Source organism: Chiloscyllium plagiosum, unplaced genomic scaffold (genome assembly GCF_037043375.1).
Source record: "Chiloscyllium plagiosum isolate Xiang-an unplaced genomic scaffold, Cpla_swu_hap1 HiC_scaffold_3, whole genome shotgun sequence".
Lineage (NCBI taxonomy): Eukaryota > Metazoa > Chordata > Chondrichthyes > Orectolobiformes > Hemiscylliidae > Chiloscyllium > Chiloscyllium plagiosum.
Window position 1 is genome coordinate 103,752,153 of NW_028270141.1, and position 21,691 is coordinate 103,773,843.

Below are 21,691 nucleotides of genomic sequence, written 5' to 3' on the forward strand. Positions count from 1 at the left end.
CTAGTACAAAAAGACGAGATAAACACCCAATCAAACCCACCCTGCTGCAACTTCCCTAACTCACCAGAGTTCTAGGGTACACCTGATCAGATCTCAGAGATTTATCCACCTTTATGCGCTTTAAGCCATTCAACATCTCCTACTCTGTAATATGGACATTTTTCAAGATGTTGCTAATTATTTCCCCACGTTCTCTATCTCCACAGTAAACCCTGATACAAAATACTTGTTTAATTTGCACCCCTCCCCAACTCACCAATCTTCCACGGTTCCACACCTAGGTGGCCTTGCTGAACTCTAAGGGACTGTTTTCTCTCCCTAGTTACCCTCTGGCCTTAATGTATTTGTAAGGTCCCTTTGGATTCTCCGTAACCGTATTTGCCAAAGCTATCTCATGTCCCCTTTTTGCTGTCCTGATTTCCCTCTTCAGTATATTCCTGCTGCCTTTATATACCTCTGACGAATCACTCAATTTCTACTACCTATACCTGCCACATGCTTCCTCCTTATTCTTGACCTAAACCTCAGATTCTCTCGTCATCCAGCATTCCCTACACCTGATTCCTGATGAGGGGCTCCAGCCCGAAACATTGACTCTCCTGCTCCTCAGATGCTGCCTGACCTGCTGTGCTTTTCCAGCAACGCAACCTCAACTCTGATCTCCAGCATCTGCAGACCTCACTTTCTCCTACTTGATTCCCTACACCTACCAGCCTTGCCCTTCACTCTAAAAGGAACATAATAAAAAGATTAAAATCAGGGCTGTGCAAGAGGCTAGAATTAAATGATTGCAAGGATTTTGGGACTGGAGGAGATTACATAGACTGGGAGGGACAAGCATGAATTGATTTAAAAATAAGAATGAGAATTTAAACATAAAACATGACTTGCTCATAAGTCATTGTATCCAGCTGGTGCAGGTGGTATTAAAGAATCATACTTGCTGCAACTTAACGACATGGGCAGCAGTGTTTGATTATCTGAAAGACAGAATGAGAGGGACTAACCAGTTTCGAGGAAACAAAGGAAGGAATAAAGTTTTCAGTGGTAATGAACTGGAACAGTTGCGGAGATTAGATGCTGATTTCGGGATTGAAATAATTGCACAGAGGCCAGTTTCACATCACCAAGTCACCTGTTATTTACGAGCGTGCAATACATGGAGTCTGACCAGCTAGCTCAGAGCCAGTTCCTAGAGTGAGGAGACTGAATCACCTGTTTATATCTGTCAGCCAGGGCTCCCTGATTGAGGCTGTTAACCTGGATCAATCTCATAATCAATGAGATCCATTTGGCCTTTGTTCAAATCACAACATTCTTCTGAACGTCCCCACCCCCACCAACAAAAAAGTCTGGGGGAAATAGGTCTGTTCTTTTTCTAGTAGCTTCTCCTGGGATGCTTTTGCCCCAGGTTCAGTTCCACTGACTTGGGCATGGACCCATCGCTTGTGCCCAGAGTATCTTGGGAGACTCTTTTCAGGCAATAACAGTATTGAGGCTGCATCCCTCTCAGACTCTTGATGGAGGGGATGAACCCATGGTTTCTGATCTATCTGCTTTTTCAAAAGGGCCAGGTTTGTTTTGCTCTTGCCCTTTTTATGAGATAGCAGCTTTCAGATGATCCATATGTTTGTTCAGCATCGACTCACTACCCGAACTTTAAGTTACAGGATCTGACCTCATGTGGACCTCGTCTCATTCACCTGCAGATCCATTTCTGTGATTGCGATACCAAACTTCATACCCTGAAGTAAACTGTCTCCTTTGCTTAAAGGAGGCATGTGATGGGTGTTTCTGCTGCCATTTCATCACCATCATTACCACCACACATACACAGGCACCTTCCCCCTTCCTGGGAATAAAATGTTTAATCTGTTATCCCCATCAGCAACTCTACTGGAGCTAATCTTGTAGTTGTGTGAGGAGTGATCCTATAATCAAACAGGAACCAAGACAATTTGGTATCAAGCGAAGTTGTATGCCGTTTCTTTAAGCCTGCTTTCAATATTTGGACTGTACTTTCTGCCAGACCATTGGACAAAGGATGGTATGGAGCTGCCTGAACACGCCGAAAGCCATTCGACATTAGGGAATACTCAAAACTTCTGCTCGTAATATAACATCCCAATATGTGACTAATAATTCCGGGAGTCTGTGTATTGTGAAAGATGTTCACAGCTTTTCAATCATCCCCAAGTTTGCCAAATGAACTCTGTGCACATCCAATCACTTTGAATGGGCCTCAGCAATGACCAAGAACATTGACCCCATGAAAAGACTGGCATAGTCAAAGTGTAACCGAGTCCACAATTTACCCTTCCATTCCCATGAATGTGGAGAGCTGCTAGTGGTAATTTGTCCTTGGTGGCCCTCTGAGTACTGCCCCACCAATGTAACTATGTTGCATCCAATCCTGACCACCAAGATGTAATGTTTTGCCTAGATCCTCATTTTGGAAACCACTGGATGACTCTTTTGGAGTTCTGGCAGCGACCTTTACTTGCGACAATCACTCTTGCTCCCCATAAAAAATATGCTTTGCTCTCCGGTGATCTGGTCTTGCTGGATCCAGAAAAGTTTCAGTTTAGGCTATAATGATCCTTTTATTTCCCCCATCAATACCGATTGTTTTAATTTTGTCGGGATAGGATCTTTGTGTCCACAGTCAAATATTATCAATGGTAACAGGAAGGGTTTTTAACAGAATGTTTTTAACACCAGAATGGACTCTTCCAAGAGAGAAACCATCAGTGGTGTATCTGCCAGTGGGAGGTGGCTCAATGCATCTGCATTTGCCACTTGGCCTCCTGGACAGTATTCCAACTTGTGAATTACATACGCTGAAAATAAGGTCTCACCACTGAATTCGATCAGATGCTATGGGCGCTACGGGCCTTGTCTTCTTTATATAACCCTAGCAGGAGTTTATGGTCCGTTGCTATTAAAAATCTACGTTCTTAAAAGGTATTCATGAAACTTCCTGACACCAAATATGATGTACAAACCTTCCTTCTCTGTTTGGGTGTCTTTGCATTTAGCATCAGCCAAAGTCGAGGAAGCATCAGCCATTCCTCTTTTTTGGGCCATCAGTGAGCCAACATATCCCAATACCATGCAGGGACGCATCACATGTCAGCACCACTTCTCACTTGGTCTAATACCTTAGACAACAATACCTGCTTTTTCACTTCCCTGAAGGTTCCATGACCATTTTCAAGGCTGATCATTTTTCAATAGCAGGTGTAAGTGTGCCAAGATGAAGACCAGGTTAGATATGAATTTCCCGTAATAACTTACCAACCCAAAAAGGGACTTAAGTACTGGTTCAGTTACAGCCAACGCACCTTTGGTTGCTCACTTTAACTTCCAACGGGTGTAACCTGTTTTTTTCAACTCTGTAGTCAAGTAGATCACTTGGGTGCCTGGAACACAATTTTCCTGTATTCGGCATACATCTGCCTGGCAAAAATGTTTAAGCACTATGTTCAAGTTCTCCGGGTGCTGTTTATTGGTCTTCCCAGTTATTAGCGTTTCATCCAGATAAATTGCAACCTGGGGTAGACCTTGTAAAATGCTCTCCATTGTCCACTGGACAAGGGCATCAGGCTAATGATACCCCAAATGACAGTCCTTATGGATATTAATTATGGTATACCTCTTGGACCCCTCATCTAGTCACAATTGTAGGGACATATGGATCATGTCAAGCGACATGAAGGACAGCAGCTTCCCCCTTAGCTAGTTTTATGTAGAAGTCCTCTATGCGAGCGATTGGGTTTTTATCCAGCTGTGAAAAGTGGTTTACCATTTGCTTAAGTTCCCCACAAAGGCAAACCAAGTTGTTAGGCTTCACCAGTCAGTATGACCAGTGCTACCTATTCTGCAAACTATACTGATTTGATTCCTTCATCTTCCAGTCTCCTGATTTCTGCCTCTACTTTTACCCAAATGGAATTAGGCGGACCTTGCAGAACCATGGAGTTGCTTCTTGGTTAACATGTAAGGTGGCCTTGGCTACTTTGATAGTCCCTAGACCTTCCTGAAAAACCTCCAGGTATTTAATTAGGACTTCACTCAGGCAGCCATTTTCTAATTTAAAAATGTTGAGCCAATAAAGGTGAATCTTTTTCAACAATTCTGCTCCATCAAGCTTAGGCCTGAGCCTTTTACTACAATCAATAGTAATTGTACAGACTACTTCTTGTAGAAGATTGCAACCGAAGTCATACCCTTGATCTACAATAGTTTCCCAGTATAGGTTCTCAGTTTGGCTGAGATCTTGCAAAAGGTTAGAGTCCAGAGCGAATCTTGTTAAAGACTAGTTCTGCAATCACTGATAAAACTGCGCCGGTATCGACCTCCATGAGAACTGGGTGATCATTTAACCACACTTTTATTTTGATTGGTTCAGATTTCGATGTCGCTAAGCAATTTAACTGTTCCAACCCACATATAGATGGACTTTCCAGGTTGTGTGCTCTCCTAGATACTGGCCTGTGAGTCAAGTCAGGACCCATAGGACTCCTTTGCTGCCTCGAGTCCACATATCGACAGCAATTACAGTAGCTTGCTGGCCCAGATCCTGAAGAACATTTTAGCCGAGGTTCAGCTTTGTTTTGAGGTTTTGCTGTGGGCTGACCGAGGGTCCCTCTCCTTAGGATATCCCCTGCATGAGGCTGTGCGATTGCCTACACTCAAGTAGTGTTTCCCAAGCTCTGTTGGACAGGTAAGAATGTCCACTTCCACTGGGATAGTCAGTAGCTCATCTCCACTTGCTGCATTTTCTAATGACAAAGCCAGTTGTAGTGCCTGTTTGAAGTCCAGTTGGGCTTCAGCTAGGAGGTGCTTTTGCATTGTTACGTCATTAATCCCACATATTAAACATTCTTTCAGTGTCTCATTTCAGGGCTAATGCAAAATCACATGCCTTTGTCAGTCATTGTAACCTTGTCAAAAATCCCAATACAGATTCTCCTGGTTCTCGAACTGCTGAATAAAACTGACAGCATTTCAGAATTAGAGGAGACCTAGGGTCATAATATTGCTTAACTAAATCTGGTGCCTCGAGAAAGTTAGACTCCTAATAAGTGAAAATGCTGTGTGTCCACAAAGCAGTCAGAAGCATTGTTTATTACTTTTCATCTGCCTCAGTGTCATTTCTTTGGGAACAAAATAGTGCATTCTTTCCACACACTGGGCTCAGTCTTCGATGGCAGGATCAAACAAGTTAGGCTTCCCAGATAAAAGGCATGATGCCAGAAATGCATATCCCAACTCAAAAACAACTGTTGCAAGCAGATTTTCTTCAATAGCATACTGTTTTCTTTTGTCAACATTGAAATAACTGCACACAGGCTGGTATCCCATCACCAGGTCACCCTTTATTAACACATTAACAGTACATGGACTCTGACCAGTTAGCTCAGATCCAGTCCCGAGAGTGAGGAGACTGTCTGCATCTTCTGTTTATCAGTGTCAGCAAGGGCTCCCTGATTAGCCCAGGTTAACAACCCCAATCAAGGATTTCATAATTACTGAGATCTACCTGGCCCTCTTTCTAATTACTACAGGGATCAAATGTGATATCAAGGTAATGTACGGACTGGCTGAACTTCCAGGTAGAGGAACTGATGCCATTGTTTTCTGTTCACCACAAACTATGTTCTCTAGCCACTGATTCCAGCTTCCCAATGTTCTCCATGATTCTCAGTGTGGTATCTTAGCTGATTTCAGCAAATGCAAAAATGTAATACATGGCTACAAGGAGATAAGTTACAAAAGTGAGAATTAAATTGAAACTGAGTTTTAACCAACTCTTTTTCCATCATATAGTAGGAATGGATGTCAGAGAAGGACCAGATTTGCCTCCATTGTGATAACCCTACAAACAACTATTTTGTCAATCATCATTTGTAGATAATGCCTATTTTGTAAAATAGTGAATATCTGTGGAACAGTATTTGAGAGGGGAATGGAGAATTCTGGGAAGGAAAATCCTGTTAAAGCTGACAATACTTTGTAACAAAATGTAATTTCTTTGGTTTTGTATTTTTAGCAAACAAATCACTAGAACATAAGCTACAAACATATTTTTCAGGGACTTCTGGAAATATTCAGTGGGCTTGGCCTCGTAATGGGTCCACCTGTTGGAGGTTTTCTGTACCAGACATTTGGGTATGAAGTTCCTTTCATTGCACTGGGATGTATCGTTCTTTTGATGGTACCTTTGAACATGTGTATTCTACCAAATTATGGTAAAGCTCTATATTGTAATTTGCCTAGAAATATTGTTAAATATTATGTTGGATAGCTGCCATAGATATATGTCTTGTTGTGTAATGAATTGTGGCATTTGGAAATTTCTTGGAAATTGTAAGGCAATAATTGTATTTTTTTAATTTGAAAATTAGTGTAATTCGTTTAATAGTTCACCTAGTTATGACAGTAAATAATTGGGTTAAATAAATCAGGATCTCTATAGTGAGTTGATCTCAATTGGCCATCATAACTGAAATGAGTCCTCTGATTTGGGGAAAAATTAGACTTGGTATTTCTACCTGATTACAGAGGAACCTCGATTATCCGATCGAGATGGGCGGGTACTGTTTCGTTCGGATAATTGATTATTTGGTTAATTGATTCAATGCCTCTCCTCTGGGGCTTGGAGTTTTCTGAAGTTTCCTTTTTTGCTGCTCTGCCTGCTTTGCTCCCTCTCTCTGTCTCAAGGTTTGTTTATGAGCAGAGACACACAGCAGCGTTGCTGAAGCCTCCCCCCATTTCAATGGGATTGACACATTGAGCAATTGCTAAGTCTACTCACTGTTCAGGAGACTAGGCAGCAGTACACTGCGTGCGAGCACCTCTGCCCCCATTTCCCCCCATTCCCCGTTCTCCCCGGCCACTCTGCACCCCCCTCCACCATCCGCCTTCCCCAATCCGTCCTCGTCTGCCCCTACAACCCCGCCTAACCTTGCCCGCTCCACCAACTCCGTTCATCGGAGTGAGAGAGAGGGTGGGCGGTCAATCATTTGGAGACGGTGCCTGGGCTCCCATCGATATCCAGGACTGTTCTCGGCAGTGTTTCAGTAAGCCGGGTTCATTTTTAGTCATTGTAAACAAAAGACGCGATCAGTGTTGAAACCTCTTTGATGTAATGTTTCTATCGGGACCTTGAGATCTTCTTCAGATAATTCGAAATTTGGATAATTGAGGTTCCTCTGTATTTGCAAGTGATGTTCTATGGATGTAAGGTAAGAACAGAACTGGACTTGGCTGTGCCACCCCTCATGGTCAAAATATCTGCTGAAGCTCTGTCTGAGTGCTCAAGCAATGCATGGCCAGTTAAGCAAAGTCTTGAAAGTTGTTCAGTGCCATTAGACCCATGTCCAGCAAGTGTGAACTCCTTCAGGACAGGAATAGATGAACAATACCAGAATAGTGAAGAAAAGAACCAGAGATTAGTTGCAAATCAAACAGGACAAAATATGAATCCTCCTTATATGGAATCAAGGTGATGTGAAAGAATATTTGGTTTGGTTTTGGTGGTCATCAGATATTCTATGTCACTTCACTCTTTTCTCCTTTGCTCGTACCTGAAAAGGTGATACACAAGGTACCAGAGGGTAAATTTGAAATTGGTCTTACAAAGAACTATTGTTCATCATTTATATAAATGATTTGGATGTAAGCATAAGAATTATAGTTAGTAAGTTTGCAGATGACACCAAAATTGGAGGTGTAGTGGACAGCGAATAAGGTTACCTCAGAGTACAATGGGATCTTGATCAGATGGGCTAATGGGCTGAGAAGTGGCAGATGGAGTTTAATTTAGATAAATGTGAGGTGCTGCATTTTGGGAAAGCAATTCTTAGCAGGACTTATACACTTAATGGTAAGGTCCTAGGGTATGTTGCTGAACAAAGAGACCTTGGAGTGTAGGTTCAAAGCTCCTTGAAAGTGGAGTCACAGGTAGATAGGATAGTAAAGAAGGCGTTTGGAATGCTTTCCTTTATTGGTCAGAGTATTGAATACAGGAGTTGGGAGGTCATGTTGCAGCTGTACAGGACATTGTTTAGGCCACTGTTGGAATATTGCTTGCAGTTCTGGTCTCCTTCCTATCGGAAACATGTTTTGATACTTGAAAGGGTTCAGAAAAGATTTACAAGGATGTTGCCAGGGTTCAAGGATTTGAGCTATAGGGAGAGATTGAATAGGCTATGGCTGTTTTCCCTGTAGTGTTGGAGGCTGAGGGGTGATCTTATAGAGGTTTATAAAATCACGAGGACATGGATAGAATAAATAGACAAAGTATTTTCCCTGGGGTGGGGGAGTCCAGAAGTAGAGGGCATAGGTTTAGGGTGAGAAGGGAAAGATATAAAAGAGACCTAAGGGGCAACTTTTTCTCACAGAGGGTGGTATGTGTATGGAGTAAGCTGCCAGAGGAAGTGATGGAGGCTAGTAGAATTGCAACATTTAGAAGGCGTCTGGATGGGTATATGAATTGGAAGGGCTTGGAGGAATATGGGCCAGGTGCTGGCAGGTGGGATTAGTTTGGGTTGGGATATCTGGTCAGCGTGGACAAGTCAGACCGAAGGGTCTCTTTCCATGCTGTACTTCTCTATGACTCTATGACTCTAAGTAAACCAGCCAATATGGAAGTAGGGTATAATAATATTTTGAACAATGAGCAGATATGGACATCCTTTTGTTAAAAGAAATCTGCTAATGCCAGTGATTAAATATTCTTTAGCTATTGGAGTGCAAATACATAAATTTACAAGCATTGACGATTCCCTATGAGAAGTAAAACAGGTAAAAATCAAAAAAATTAGCAAATAAACAAATGAAGTTCAAATTCATTTTTATACTCTCCATTATATTAATCAAGGTATAATTATTTCAATTTTGCTACTACAAAACAAAGTACTGCGGATCCTGGCGATCTGAAACAAAAATTGCTGGTGAAGCTAAGCCAATTTGGCAGCACTAGTGGGAAGAAAGCAGTTAACCTTTCAAGCCCTGTGACGTTTCATCACTTCTGATGAAGAGTCACCAGACTTGAAATGTAAAGTAAATTTTGTTGTTACTGCTCTTAACTTGAAAGACAAATAAAATCTTAGAGTCTTACATCATGGAAACAGACCCATCGGTCCAACTCACCCATGCCGATCAAACTAAACTAGTCCCACTTGCTTGTGTTTGGCCCATATCCCTCTAACCCTTTCCTATTCATGTACTTAATTAAATGTCTTTAAATGTTGTACCTGTATCCAATTCTTCTTCTGGCAGTTTATTCCACATGCATACAACTCTGTGTGTGAAAATGTAGCTCCTCAGATCCCTTTTAAATCGTTGTCCTCCTATCTTAAAAATATGTCCCCTAGTTTTGATCTCTTCCCCCCACCAGAGAAAACATTTTTGCTATTCACCTTTTTTATACCCCTCATAATTTTATAAATCTCAGTAAAGTGACCTTTCAACCTACTATGTTCCAGTGAAAAAAGTCCCAACCTATCCAGCCTCTCCATATAACTCAAATCCTCTAGTCTGGCAACATTCTGGTCAATGTTTTCTGAATCCTGTCCAATTTGATAACACCCTTCCTATAGCAGGGCGACTAGAACTGTACACTGTATTCCAAAAGTGGCCTCACCAACTTCTTGTGCAACTGGGAGGAGAGGGGCCAGCAAGAGGTCGTTGTCCACATTGGAACCAACGACATAGGAAGGGAAAAGGTTGAGATTCTGAATGGAGATTACAGAGAGGCAGAAATTTAAGAAGGAGGTCCTCGAGAGTAGTAATATCTGGATTACTCCCGGTGCTATGAGCTAGTGAGGGCAGGAGTAGGAGGATAGAGTAGATGAATGCATGGCTGAGGAGCTGGTGTATGGGAGAAGAATTCACATTTTTGGATCATTGGAATCACATTTGGGGTAGAAGTGACCTGTACAAGAAGGACAGATTGCACCTAAATTGGAAGGGGACTAACATACTGGCAGGGAGATTTGCCAGAGCTGCTCGGGAGGATTTAAACAAGTAAGGTGGGGGGTGCTGGTGGTGGTGGTGGTGGGATCCAGGGAGATAGTGAGGAAAGAGATCAATCTGAGACTGGTATAGTTGAGAGCAGAAGCGAGTCAAACAGTTAGGGCAGGCAGGGGCAAGGTAGGACTAATAAATTAAACTGCATTTATTTCAATGCAAGGGGCCTAACAGGGAAGGCAGATGAACTCAGGGCATGGTTAGGAACATGAGACTGGCATATCATAGCAATTACAGAAACATGGCTCAGGGATGTTTCATGTTCCAGGATACAAATGCAACAGGAAGGATAGAAAGGGAGGCAAGAGAGGAGGGAGGGTGGCATTTTTGATAAGGGATAGCATTACAGCTATGCTGAGGGAGGATACTCCTGGAAATACATCCAGGGAAGTTATTTGGGTGGAACTGAGAAATAAGAAAGAGATAATAACCTTATTGGGATTGTATTATAGACCCCGTAATAGTCAAAGGGAAATTGAGAAGCAAACTTGTAAGGAGATCTCAGCTATCTGTAAGAATAATAAGGTGGTTATGGTAGGGGATTTTAACTTTCCAAACATAGACTGGGACTGCCATAGTGTTAAAGGTTTACTTGGAGAGGAATTTGTTAAGTGTGTCCAAGACAAGTTTCTGATTCAGTTTGTGGATGTACCTACTAGAGAAGCTGCCAAACTTGACTTAATCTTGAGAAATAAGGCAGGGCAGGTGACTGAGGTGTCAGTGGAGGAGCACTTTGGGGCCAGCGACCATAATTCTATTAGATTTAAAATAATGATGGAACAGGATAGACCAGATCTAAAAGTTGAAGTTCTAAATTGGAGAAAGGCCAATTTTGACGATATTAGGCAAGAACTTTCAAAAGCTGATTGGGGCAGACGTTCGCAGGTAAAGGGCCGGCTAGAAAATGGGAAGCCTTCAGAAATGAGATAACAGGAGTCCAGAGAAAGTATGTTCCTGTTAGGGTGAAAGGAAAGGCTGTGGTAGGTCTAGGGAATGCTGGATGACAAAAGAAATTGAGAGATTGGTTAAGAAAAAGAAGGAAGCATATATAAGGTATAGACAGGATAGATCGAGTGAATCCTTAGAAGAGTATAACGGAAGTAGGAGTATACTTAAGAGGGAAATCAGGAGGGCAAAAAGGGGACATGAGATAGCTTTGGCAAATAGAATTAAGGAGAATCCAAAGAGTTTTTACAAATACATTAAGGACGAAAGGGTAACTAGGGAGAGAATAGGGCCCCTCAAAGATTGACAAGGAGGCCTTTGTGCTGAGCCGCAGAAAATGGGGGAGATATTAAATGAGTATTTTGCATCTGTATTTCCTGTGGAAAAGGATATGGAAGATATAGACTGTAGGGTAATAGATGATGACATCTTGCAAAGTGTCCATATTACAGAGGAGGAAGTGCTGGATGTCTTGAAACGGGTAAAGGTGGATAAATCCCCAGGACCTGATCAGGTGTACCCTAGAACTCTGTGGGAAGCTAGAGAAGTGATTGCTGGGCCTCTTGCTGAGATATTTGTATCATCGATAGTCACAGGTGAGGTGCCGGAAGACTGGAGGTTGGCTAACGTGATGCCACTGTTTAAAAAGGGTGATAAAGAAAGCCAGGGAACTATAAACCAGTGAGCCTGACGTCGGTGGTGGGCAAGTTGTTGGAGGGAATCCTGACGGACAGGATGTACATGTATTTGGAAAGGCAAAGACTGATTAGGGATAGTCAATATGGCTTTATGTGTGGGAAATCATGTCTCACAAACTTGATTCAGTTTTTTGAGGAAGTAACAAAGAGGATTGATGAGGGCAGAGTGGTAGATGTGATCTATATGGACTTCAGTAAGGCGTTCGACAAGGTTCCCCATGGGAAACTGATTAGCAAGGTTAGATCTCATGGAATACAGGGAGAACTAGCCATTTCGATACAGAACTGGCTCAAAGATAGAAGGTGGTGGTGGAGGGTTGTTTTTCAGATTGGAGGCCTGTGACCAGTGGAGTGCCACAAGGGATTGGTGCTAGGTCCTCTACTTTTTGTCATTTACATAAATGATTTGGATGCGAGCATAAGAGGTACAGTTAGTAAGTTTGCAGATGACACCAAAATTGGAGGTGTAGCGGACAGCGAAGAAGGTTGCCTCAATTACAACAGGATCTTGATCAGATGAGCCAATGGGCTGAGGAGTGGCAGATGGAGTTTAATTCAGATAAATGAGAGGTGCTGCATTTTGGGAAAGCAAATCTTAGTAAGACTTATACACTTAATGATAAGGTCCTAGGGAGTGTTGCTGAACAAAGAGACTTTGGAGTGCAGGTTCATAGCTCCTTGAAAGTGGAGTCACAGGTAGATAGGATAGTGAAGAAGGCGTTTGGTATGCTATCCTTTATTGGTCAGAGTATTGAGTACAGGAGTTGGGAGGTCATGTTGCGGCTGTACAGAACATTGGTTAGGCAACTGTTGGAATATTGTGTGCAATTCTGGTCTCCTTCCTATCGGAAAGACGTTGTGAAACTTGAAAGGGTTCAGAAAAGATTTACAAGAATGTTGCCAGGGTTTGAGGATTTAAGCTATAGGGAGAGGCTGCACAGGCTGAGGCTGTTTTCCCTGGAGCGTCGGAGGCTGAGGGGTGACCTTAGTATTTATAAAATTATTAGGGGCATGGATAGGATAAATAGGCAAAGTCATTTCCCTGGTTGGGGAGTCCAGAACTCGAGGGCATAGGTTTAAGGTGAGGGGAAAGATATAAAAGAGACCTAAGGGGCAATGTTTTCACACAGAGGGTGGTATGTGGATGGAATGAGCTGCCAGAGGAAGTGGTAGAGACTAGTATAATTGTAACATTTAAGAGGCATTTGGATGGGTATATGAATAGGAAAGATTTGGAGGGGCAGTACAGTGGCTCAGTGGTTAGCACTGCTGCCTTGCAGCACCAGGGCCCCAGGTTCGATTCCCATCTGGGAAAGATGTGCAGATCAGGTGAATTAGCCATGCTAAATTGCCCCATAGTGTCAATTTGTCAGAGGGAAATGGGTCAGTGTGGACTGGTTGGGCCGAAGGGCCTGTTTCCACACTATAGGCAATCTAATCTAAAGGGATATGGGCCGGGAGCTGGCAGGTGGGACTAGATTGGGTTGGGATATCTGGTCGGCATGGACAGGTTGGACCGAATGGCCTGTTTCCGTGTTGTACATCTCTACGACTATGACTCTAACTTCAACATGACATCCCAACTCCTATTGTGCACAATGGTCTGAGCGATGAAGGTAAGTGTGCAATGCTTACAATAAGTATGTTGAAAATGTTACACACTCTGCAAAACTGTATAATGCAGCTGTGGAAGATATTGTTAAAATACTGTGGAATATATGTTGATCAAAGCTGTTGATTTTTAGGTGGAATTGCCAGCAAAGAGTCATTCTGGAAACTACTTGCAATCCCCAAAATAACATTTGTGTGCCTGATTATAATTTCTATAAGTTCTTGTATTGGCTTTCTGGATCCCACCATATCACTGTTTGTAACTGAGAAGGTAAGAATTCCTGTCTTTGAATTTCTTTATTTGTATCCTACGTGTTTCCTTAAGTTCAGCATATTTGAAAGTAGAGAAACAGGTGACCTACTTCTGTCCTGCCCAGCCCAGACCTATCTTGCATATTTTGGCAGGTCGACGAGGTGTCCAATAGCCCAGCTACCATCTATCTTGAGGCCCATAAGTGACCAACTCGTGCCTGCTTCCACATTCTAATTCTGTCTTCCCTTTAAAACATGCAGGAAGAGAAGACAGAAGAAAGGTGCACAGTTTGGGATATTTTATTTGGGAAAGGTTCTACTCCGATTCTTTGGAAATGCATCTTCCCACCAACACTCTAACCTTCATGAAGATCCACCCAAACCACCTTATGAACCATAAAACCACATAGGTCAACTGACCTTGTTTCTGTATTCTAAATTCTATGCAGGACTAGAATAGGCTGAAGGGGCTGAAATTCTTATGTTATTATGTTTAGATGTAAGTGTCATTAAAATGTCAACCTTCAGGTAATAGTGTATCACTGGTTTTGTACATATTATCAAATGGCCTTACAGTATATCTGAATATTAACAGAAACTTTTCAGCATCCAACATGTAATGTAATGTTCTCTTAAAGTGTACCACTGGATTTTATAAATGTAATACCAGAAATCAAATAAATGTTTTCTCTGAGGATGGCTGTTTTAAAATACCTAAGAGTGATATGTCGTAATATGATCAACATATCAATATATACATTTTTAAAAACCATTTGACTGCTGGATTAAAGCCCTTTGAATGTTCCTTGAGTTATGACTTGATCAGTGTTGAATATACTTTTTTATTTATTCTCCAGTTCAACCTGCACTCTGGATATATAGGACTAGTATTTCTAGGATTCGCTTTGTCATATGCTCTATCCTCCCCATTACTTGGATATTTAAGTGATAATGTACCAGTAAGTATGCAGACTAGCTTGAATGTTTTTTGTGTTTTGAAACTTTTAATTCCTAAATGCAGATTCTTTACCCATCATTATAAATCCCTCTTTTGTTCTATTGATTTTGTTCATCAGCGTTTAAGCAGATTTGATTTTAATACTTTGATTCAAACAAATGCTGTAAATCAATCATCATTCCAATTTATGAATTTACGTACCTACAAAGTTTACAGTCTTTTTACAAAAACCTGTTTATAATATCATTTCTATGAATAAAATAAATAAAATTTCAGATACATTTCATCTGTCACTCAGTGAATCAAAGGATTATGGGTTCACTCTCATTCCCTAGGATTGAGTCCAAAAACCAAGGCTGACACTGCAGTGCAGTGTAGCACATTCTGGCCTCTAAGGTGTAACTAAACATTATTTTATAAAAGAAAAAATTTTCCTGGCCAAGATTTACCCCTCAGCCAACATCTCTCAAAAATGGATCATCCAGTTATTATCTTATTGCAGTTTTTGGGAACATAGCGTATGTAAATTGGCTGCTGTGTTTGTCAGGCTAGCGTCCTGGGCCTAATCATCCTCAGCTGCTTCATCACATTCTTCTCTCCATCATAAGATCGTAAGTGGGGATGTTTGCTGATGATTGATTACACTCATTCTCAAGTCCTCAGATACTGAAGCAGTCCATGTCCAAATGCAGCACCACACTCTCAACCACGATCTGGTCAATATCCAGGCTTAGGTTGAAAAGAGGCAAGTAACATTCATGCCACACAAATGCCAGGCAGTGACCATCTCCAATGGGAGACAATATATCCATGACCCTTTGACATTCAATTGCATTACCATCACTGAATTCCCCTCCCACTACAGACATCCTGGGGCATTTCCATTAACTAGCAACTGAACTGGATTAGCCATATAAATACTGTGGCTTCAAGAGGCCAGAAATCCTGTAATATGTAATTGACCTCCTGATTCCTCAAAAGCCTGACCATCAATTACAAGGCACAAGTCAGGAGTATCATAAGGTATTCCCCAATTGCCTGGATGAGTGCAGCTCTATCAACATTAAGAGGCTTGATACTGTCAAGGACAATACGTCCACAAGGACTCATACCAATTTTTATAGATGCACCATAGAAAGCATTCTGTCTGGATGCATCACAGCGTGATTTGAGAACTCTGATCAGGACAAAGAGGAATGGATAAAGGTAAGAACTGTAATTAATGAATGGCTCTCATACATTTCATCTGACTCATTGCAACACGTTGACTGTTATCAAAATAAGTTCTCAATTTTCTTGTAAGCAAGATGTTTATCCTTTTGTTCAATAAAAAGGTGACTTCAAACTTGTAGTTTCAAAAGATCTCCTCCAATGAGGTCTTACTGCATCTTTTATTAGGATCTGAAATTAATTTCTATGATTAGTCAATAGCTCAATTATCACTCGTGATCAGCAGGAGGGTAGAAAATGATTAACTGGACCTTGATTTTTTTTTCAGGTAGAAATTCTGAAGTTCCTGATATCTTTATCATATTGTACCATTTTTATAGATTGTCAAAACAAGTGTTTTGTGTTCAGATTGTACAGCCCAGCAGAATTAAGCAAATATGGGAAGAATCTTCCTCATTTAGTCATAAAACCACAGAAACGTGCAATAGTTCTGCGTTGGGGCTTCACCAAGCTTGTAGATATTCTTTGATGCAACTTTTGGCACGCCCTCCTGCACGCTTTTCTTTGTATAAGGATTAATGCCCTGGCTTGATATTGTGGGATCATGTTCAAATAACAACCACAATTGGTGAGTGCTGAAAATAGTCACTTTATTCAGCAATCACAGCATCAGTTTGAGGTAGCAATAGAATCCCAATATACAGCTCTCACAAGAGCCCCTTTGTACACAGTACTATAGTGTTACATTTTTCATCTATAGTGCATAAAGATTTGAAGGACTTCTGTCCCAGGAGACAGGCAATGGGTTAAAACGTGTTAATTGCTGGCTGCTATTTCTCATGGGATGTCTGTTCACTCTGAATCATAGAATCCTTATAGTGTAAAAACAGGCCCTTTAGCCCAACGGGTCCACCCTGGCCCTCCGGGGAGTGGCCCACCCAGAGCCATTCCCCAACTGTATTACTCTACATTTACCCCTGACTAATGCACCTAACCTACCCATCCCTGAATAACCTATTATGGGCAATTTAGCATGCATAAGGGGCAACTTTTTCACACAGAGGGTGGTATGTGTATGGAATGAGCTGCCAGAGGAAGTGGTGGAGGCTAGTTCAATTGCAATATTAAAAAGGCATCTGGATGGGTATATGAATAGGAACGGTTTGGAGGGATATGGGCCGGGTATTGGCAGGTGGGACTAGATTGGGTTGGGGTATCTGGTCGGCATGGACGAGTTGGACTGAAGAGCCTGTTTCCATGCTGTACATCTCAATGACTCTACTCTTCCCAAGACTGCAAGAAAGTACAAAGAGCCGTGAACACAGCCCAATCCATCTCGCAACCAGCCTTCCAACCATTAACTGCATCTGTACTTCCCGCTGCCTCGGGAAAGCAGCCAACATAATAAAAAACCCCTTTCACCCCAGTTATACTGTCTTCCAGCCTCTTCTGTCAGGCAGAAGAACTAAATGTTTGTATATGCGTATGGATAGATTCAAGAACAGCTTCTTCCCCACTGTTATTAGACTTCTGAATGGACCTTTCAAATTTTAGATTTAATGTTGCTTTCTCTGTCTTTCTCTCTGTGCACCTTCTCTGCGGCTGTAACATTGTATTCTTTCCTCTGTTATGTTACCCTATTGCACTTTCTGTGGTGTGATCTGCCTGTACTGCATGCAAAACAAACCTTCACTGTACCTAGGTACATGTGACAATAAATGATATTAAAATTAAACAAAGCAGCTCACTTGATTGGCACCATATCTATAACCATCCACTCCCTCTACCAATGACACCTCAGCAGCAGTGTGTACTGTTGTCAAGATGCACTGAAAGAAAATCATCAAATATCCTTAAACAGCACCTTCCAAACTCTTGACAGCTTCCACCTACAAAGAAAAGGACAACTGATACTTGGGAACACCACACCTGTACTAGCGAGTTTTGAGAAGGTTTGTAGCTCAGATTGAGGTTCTGGATGTAAGTTTGCTCGCTGAGCTGGAAGGTTCATTTCAGACGTTTTGTCACCATACAAGGTAACATCATCAGTGAGCCTCTGGATAAAGCGCTGGTGGCATGACCCGCTTTCTATTTATGTCTTTAAGATTCCTTGGTTTACCATGCTGAGTTAGCTCCACCTCATTACCATTACACAGGTCTTCCTGGAGGTTTTCCTTTACCGAGAGCATTCAATTCACTGAGGAGGTTTCAGCCCAATCAACATCCAGCACCATACTCTGAAATCTCTATTCATATTTTGAGAGTTGTGATGAATTCCACCATTGCAGTTGAGACATCCACAAAATTTTACAACATTCTAAATAAATAGCCCTCTACATGTTTTATCAAATGTCATTTCATCACAGCTCCCTTTTATAAAATTCCAGGATCTAGATTCACATCTAATTGTTGCCAAGTTTTATTGAGATCTATATTTGATTCATGCATTCAGTATCATCGCCAAAGGTTTAATCGTTGGTGTAGAATATCTTACGCAGACATATTCTATTTCATTGAAATCTTACAAAACATAATCTGGAATTTGTAAAAAGGTGGGAGAGAATGTGTTCTTCTTGTTCAGTTTTAATTTATTTACATTTTATTATCTTTCTCATTCTTCCTCCCAATTCCAGAGAATTAGGAAGTGGCTAATGCTTATTGGAAGTTGGCTGATTGCTGTTAGCTTTTTTTTATTGGGACCAGCACCTATTTTTCATATCAAGTGGTATGTATTATTTTGTTTTGTTTTGTTTTCTTAAGTTTTTACTTTCAGTAATATTATGTTGTGATCTGGAATGCTTTGCAAGGCTGGTAATATTTTCTAATGGAAATTAGCTAAAGACTTGAATGCAAGACAATTTCAAGGCTGTAGGGAAAGTAAAGGAGAGTAGATCTTATTGATATTTTTTCATGGACTTGGTATAGGCATAAAAGGTCAAATGGTTTCCTTCTGTTATTTGATTAAAGCAGTACAGTCTGTCAAAGTGGGAAAAACTGCTAATCCTGAAGTCTGTTTTACTGATCAGGCTGTACGTGTCAGATAGCGTTGTCATGTAAGTATTTACAAAGTAATTATGACATTCACTACATTTAGGCAATCCATCTCTTGTTTCTTAAGATTTGATATCCGGTAACACCGTATGTAAATTTAGAAGTGTAAGCAGGAGCACTAGGGATACAGGGTGAAAGTAAGGACTGCAGATGCTGGAGATTAGAGTCAAGAGTGTGGAGCTGGAAAAGCACAGCAGGTCAGGCAGCATCCGAGGAGCAGGAAAATTGACATTTCAAGCAAAAGCATTTCATCAGGACACAGGCATTCCCTTGAACCTATTCCACCATTCAATAATAATATGGATGAATTTGTACATCAACTCCATTCTTTTATATCTTTATATCATTTGATTTCCTTAGTACCCAAAGCATCTATTGATCCTTGTCCTGAATATACTAATTGACTGAATATCTGTAATCTTCTGAATCAGAGAATTTCAAAGATTCTCAAACCCTCAAAAATGTATCACAGTCCTAAATCCTTTATTCTGACACTGTGATCATTGGTTCTAGATTTTGCAGTAAAAGGAAGCAGACTACCCTGTCAGATCTCAAGATCTTATATACTTCAATAACTTCACCTCTTTCTTCTAAACTCCAATTATTACAAGGCCAACTTGAACAACATTTCCTCATAATATTTCTATATTACCATTTCCTTTGCAATCTCTGTGTCCTTTCAAACTTTCTTTCCTATCTTTGTGTCATCAACAATTTAGCAACCATATATTCAGTTGTTTAGTGGTACAGAAGTTGGATCTTTTTTCAGCAGTACTCATTTTGTCAAAGTTTTATGCCTTGCATGCATCAGCAAGATTTGTAAGAAATACCAGAGCAAAGGAAAAAACTTTGTAGTTCTCAGCCAATACAAACAGGTTGTTTTCCCTTTACGTTGATATTTCCTGTCCTGATTAGTGCAAAATGAAGAACTTCAAAATGTGCTTTTACAGCACTCCTCAAGTAAAGTTCCTTTCATCCTAAATCATTAATATTCGTTGTAAATAGTGAGGCCCCAATATTGAATCCTGTGGCATTCCGCTTAATACGTCTCATCAATAGAAAAATAATCAATCTATGCCTATTCTCCATTTCCTGTTACCTAACCAATATACTATTCGCATCAATATATTATGTGCTATATGGCAAGCTCTTATTTCTGTGCAAGAACGTTTGATGTGGCTGTCAGTTAAATAATCTCTGCAAGTCTAAGTACATCACATCCACAGGCTCGCCCTTATCCACGTACAGCCAAATCGCTGTGTGCATCACACTTAATACTTTTCATGTCACACTTCAGGTGACCCCACTACACTATTTTCACACACACACACATTCTCTTACATACTCTCACACTCACGCAGACCCTCTCTCATACACGCTATCTCAGACACACACACACCTCCCCTACACACACCCTCTCATAGGCATTTACTCACTCTCACACACACACTCTATCAAGCATGCACACACATAAGCGCTCTGAAACATACACATACACTCACATGCACACAGACATACAAGTCTATGGGATGAATTTGCATTTGCAGAATTGTATTGACAGACACAGTCTATTTTGTTCAGAAAACACACATCTGTAGGCAGTCAATATTTTTTATAATTCATGTGATCATTTAAAAATTCCTACTTTGGAAATAGAACCAGTCTGACTCAAGATAGGAATACGTACAGACTCTAAACTCACACCGTTAATGCATTGTCTGATTTGAGATGTCACCTCTTTTTTATAAAACCTTAAGTTATCTTGGGAATGTGACTTGAAAGGAGTTCTGGGATTTACATATTAATGAATCAAAACCTGCAATCCATTCTAAAAGATGAAAGACTTAAAGCAATCCAGGTTTGTTCAGTATATCACATCGGTTGTTTGACAATATGATCTTTTGCTATAAATTCTGTGTCCTATGATCCTGCTCCACTAGCGTCCTGATGAAGGAGCTGCACTCCAAAAGCTTGTACTTCCAAATAAACCTGTTGGACTATAGACTGGAGTTGTGTGATTTTTAACTTCGTCCGCCCCTGTCCAACACCAGCACCTCCACATCATTAATATTTTTCCTAATTTTTGAAAAAAAAACTTTTCCACACTTCTCATCAGGAGGATAATTTTACATTTCCAGGAATTATGCTCCATTTTACAGTTGTTTTAATAATTTTTGATTTTATGACACAATCAATCTGCAAATCATTGGCAAACCAACTGAAAATGTTTGATCTGGTACTCAATCATCATAGGTTATTAGTTTATGGGGAGAGGGCATAATCTTTTTTTAAAAGAACGTATCTCAAATACTAGATGAATGATACTTACCTGGCTCAAAATAGAAACATTTCTAAGATTCAATTTTATTTGTTTCCTTTGCAGCCGGCTCTGGATGTTTGTTTTGATGCTGGTAATCAGTGGGATTTCGCTCAGCTTAAGTGGAATTCCTGTTTTCCCAGAAATTATCTCCTGTGTTTAGTAAGAATTTTAAAATTATGATGTATTATTTTCAACTTTAAAAGGTACTTTTTTTAATAATCATGTTTATTGTAACTGAGGAAAGTTTAACTGGCTGACTTTGACAATGGTAACATGAATATTTATCCACGTATTATATTCTGCACTCACCATCTCTTCAGATTTGGTCTTCATTTCCATCTTTGTTCAGTTAGAAAGCAGCCCTTGGATTTCCTGGCTGCCCACCTTCAAGAGGTTTGTTATGTCAGTTTTGTCAATGTTTGAACACCATCACCATGCTGTCCTGAAAGCATGAGCAGTACTTTATATTATTTACAGTCGGACTTTGTTATAATCCTGAAATGAAAAATTAGAAATGCGTAGATAAATATTCATGTTACCATCTCTCTTTTTTCTGCTCTGGCCCTGGTGTACATGTTAATTTATCCAAGTAGTCTGCCTATTTGAGATACATGACTTTTCCAAATTCAGAACTTGCTGTGTACAATT

The 21,691-nt window shown here is 40.7% G+C and overlaps 1 protein-coding gene across 6 annotated transcripts in view; it reads left to right on the top strand.

Moving 5' to 3' along the window:
• The window catches only part of slc18b1 (solute carrier family 18 member B1), a 63,900-nt gene that overhangs the window by 30,148 nt on the left and 12,061 nt on the right, over window positions 1-21,691 (top strand). For all 6 annotated transcript variants that reach the window (XM_043686654.2, XM_043686646.2, XM_087982244.1 and 3 more), the window contains 5 exons: window positions 6,098-6,254; window positions 13,427-13,563; window positions 14,402-14,503; window positions 18,306-18,397; window positions 21,107-21,202. In XM_043686654.2, coding sequence (XP_043542589.1) covers window positions 6,098-6,254; window positions 13,427-13,563; window positions 14,402-14,503; window positions 18,306-18,397; window positions 21,107-21,202 — 584 coding nt within the window. The remainder of the gene's footprint in view (window positions 1-6,097; window positions 6,255-13,426; window positions 13,564-14,401; window positions 14,504-18,305; window positions 18,398-21,106; window positions 21,203-21,691) is intronic.